General features: G+C 36.5%; 1 protein-coding gene across 1 annotated transcript in view; it reads right to left on the reverse strand.

Moving 5' to 3' along the window:
* The window catches only part of med12 (mediator complex subunit 12), a 52,428-nt gene that overhangs the window by 46,952 nt on the left and 2,665 nt on the right, over window positions 1-2,811 (reverse strand). The window contains 4 exon segments of the mRNA XM_016481215.1: window positions 1,146-1,232; window positions 1,934-2,109; window positions 2,260-2,419; window positions 2,598-2,789. Of these exon segments, the coding sequence (XP_016336701.1) occupies window positions 1,146-1,232; window positions 1,934-2,109; window positions 2,260-2,419; window positions 2,598-2,789 (615 nt within the window).

Below are 2,811 nucleotides of genomic sequence, written 5' to 3' on the forward strand. Positions count from 1 at the left end.
TTTGTATACCTATTTAAACTTTATGTAAGTTATTTGTTATTTTATATTAGGCATAGCTTGCCCTATAGCATGGTGCATTTTTATTTGTTTTGTTAATGAAATTTCTATGTTTTATATATAGGCTAAAGTGAGTTTGATGTTGTATGTTGTTGTTGCATTCAAGCAATTGACGCCGAACTGCCACTAATTCAAAAGTGAAAGTAAAATGCACACGGCGTTTGACAGCACTAATAAATACATTTACTAATAATTAATGATCAATTTAATGTATTAATAATTAATTTATTAATTTTATTACATTTATAATTTATTACATTTTTTCAGCTTTCAGCTAGCTGCCAAGGCAATATTTCTCATATTCAATTACTAAAATAACTAAAACTACAGTAATTAAAATGAAAAACTAAAACTTAAGCTATATAAAAAACTAGGGATGTAACGATTAACCGCGAGCCGGTTGAAAATCGATTCAAATATGTGATGATTCAAATCAGTTGAAATGCCAAACAAATCGCGATACAACTGGAGTAGGAGTTTACATGAATGTAGTGGTTGCCTCTAATTTTAAATGGAAAGAGCACGGATAAAGCCTTATAAAAGAGATTTATTTTATTTGTGTTATTTATTTGATTTGGGGCTTGTTTTAAAATTTCAATTTAGTTTTGTTATTTAAGTTTACATTATATTTAAATGTTGTCATTTAGCAGACGCTTTTATCCAAAGCGACTTACAAATGAGGACAATAGAAGCAATCAAAACCAACAAAAGAGCAATAATATGCAAGTGCTATATTAGTATATTATTATAGTGTTCTATTTCAATTTCACAAAGAAATGTGCAGCATTTTGTCCAAGCAATAATAAAAGGACACATTTAATTTATAATTGGTCTTAAATCTCATTTTGTAAAAAAAAAAAAAATAATTAAAAAATCGTGAATCGAATCGTGAGTTGAGTGAATCGTTACATCCCTATAAAAAAACAAAGATTTTACTGAAAACAGAAAAAAAAAATCACAATAGAATTAATAAACTAGCATTTAGCAATGTGTAAATTTAATTGAAATATGTAATCAATTTAAACACAAAGGGCCAGGGAGTGTGCAGACCTGCTGGGGTCATGCAGCGTCACGCTGCGTTTACTGACCTGTAACAGGAGCGGCAGCAGGAATCGCAGAAGCTCGTCACACTCCAGCACCCAGGTGAGGAACTCGTGTCTGTCTAACATGCCATCCTGTTACACATGTACACATACACACAATAAATAACCCCACCAACATACACAAAAACACTCCCCTTTTGATAAATGACTTAAAACATGGTGACAGTGGGTAGTATGACATATCTTTAATGTGGCATGACAAGTGATCGTATCAATTTCAGAGACAGGTGAAAATATATTAAAAACATCTTATAAAAATATCATTTTCTCTGGCTCACTTAAATCCTTTTATATGACTTGGGATGCCTATATTAAAGGCCTACCTTTTGCACCTGTAACTGGCATGGCAACATGTAATACTTGTCATCTGTTAGAAGGTTTTGTTTTTGCTATTTACTTATATATTAGTTAATTATATCCATTTTATTCCACTTGTTATTATTTATTTATTTATTGCTTTTCTGCCCATCTGAGATAATATGAATGATTGTGGAAGGGATTAATAATGGACAATATCTTACTGTTTACCTTGATATCGTTATTTCAATCTGTAGTCACAAAAACCACCAATAAAAAGATTTGAAGTAAAAATATCTTCATTTGTGTTTCAAAGATTGGGTTTGGAATGACGAGGGTGTATAAATGATGACATTTTCTAATCTTTGCGGGACATAATTCCAAGTTTCTTTGTTGCACTCAGTGCAAACTAACAGCCCTCTGTATTACATGAAGACAGCAGCACCGCATCTGTAAATAAAACTGGGCTCACCTACCTGAAACATGAACATGGCCAGCTTCTCGTTGTACTCCCACTGTTTCATGGCGGTTTCCACCTCAGCAGGAGGAGCGGGCAGAGGAGACCCACAGCCCTGGCTGGGAGACTGTCTGTAAAACTCTGCCACCTTCTGCAGCTGCTCCCACAGGTATTTAGTAATTATCTGAGTCCATTCTGCAGAAGCCAGATAAAGCCAGTGAGGCATTGCAGCACAAAGCCCAACTACACAGCACAACAATCTTCATTCACAGATTAAACGAGGACAGCGCTGCATGTTCAATTATTATACGAGCATATAGAGCGATGCACAATAACCACACTAACCTATGCAGGGGTCAATGACGTGCCTCTTCTTCACCTTGGTTTCAGTTATGGCAGCGTGATACGCACACGTCATTTTAATCATCCAAGCAGATCGCATCACCGGCACACAGTACTTGGCAAGGTAGCCAAACACTTCCTCTTTCTTGCTGAAGATGGGAACCTAGTGCACACACACACAGCAATTAGTCTAACGCAAAAGCCAAGCTTAAAAACCATTTGACCTTGTAATGTGAAATGTAGTAATGCTTAGAAGTTTTTGTGTTCTGTTAACCACATGTTCTGGATCTGCACAAGCGCTCTGTTCAGAGTTTATACACCGCAGCGTGGCAAAAGCGAACCTTTTTAGCGAGCTGAGTTAAGGGTTTGGTCCCGGCCAAGTCTGTAAACCAGTTATTAATGGAGCTCTGCGACCGCGCTGTGACGAGCCAGAAGTTGTCCTTCTGATTGACCTGCGGCTTCCTCTTGCCGGTGTCTGGAAATGTGTTGCAGCGTAACTTCTCCGCAATGATGCTGCTGAAGTTTGAGCTGATCTGAAAAGCAGAAGGTAACAGG

The sequence above is a fragment of the Sinocyclocheilus anshuiensis genome, unplaced genomic scaffold (assembly GCF_001515605.1).
Source record: "Sinocyclocheilus anshuiensis isolate Anshui unplaced genomic scaffold, SAMN03320099.WGS_v1.1 scaffold121, whole genome shotgun sequence".
Classification (NCBI taxonomy): domain Eukaryota; kingdom Metazoa; phylum Chordata; class Actinopteri; order Cypriniformes; family Cyprinidae; genus Sinocyclocheilus; species Sinocyclocheilus anshuiensis.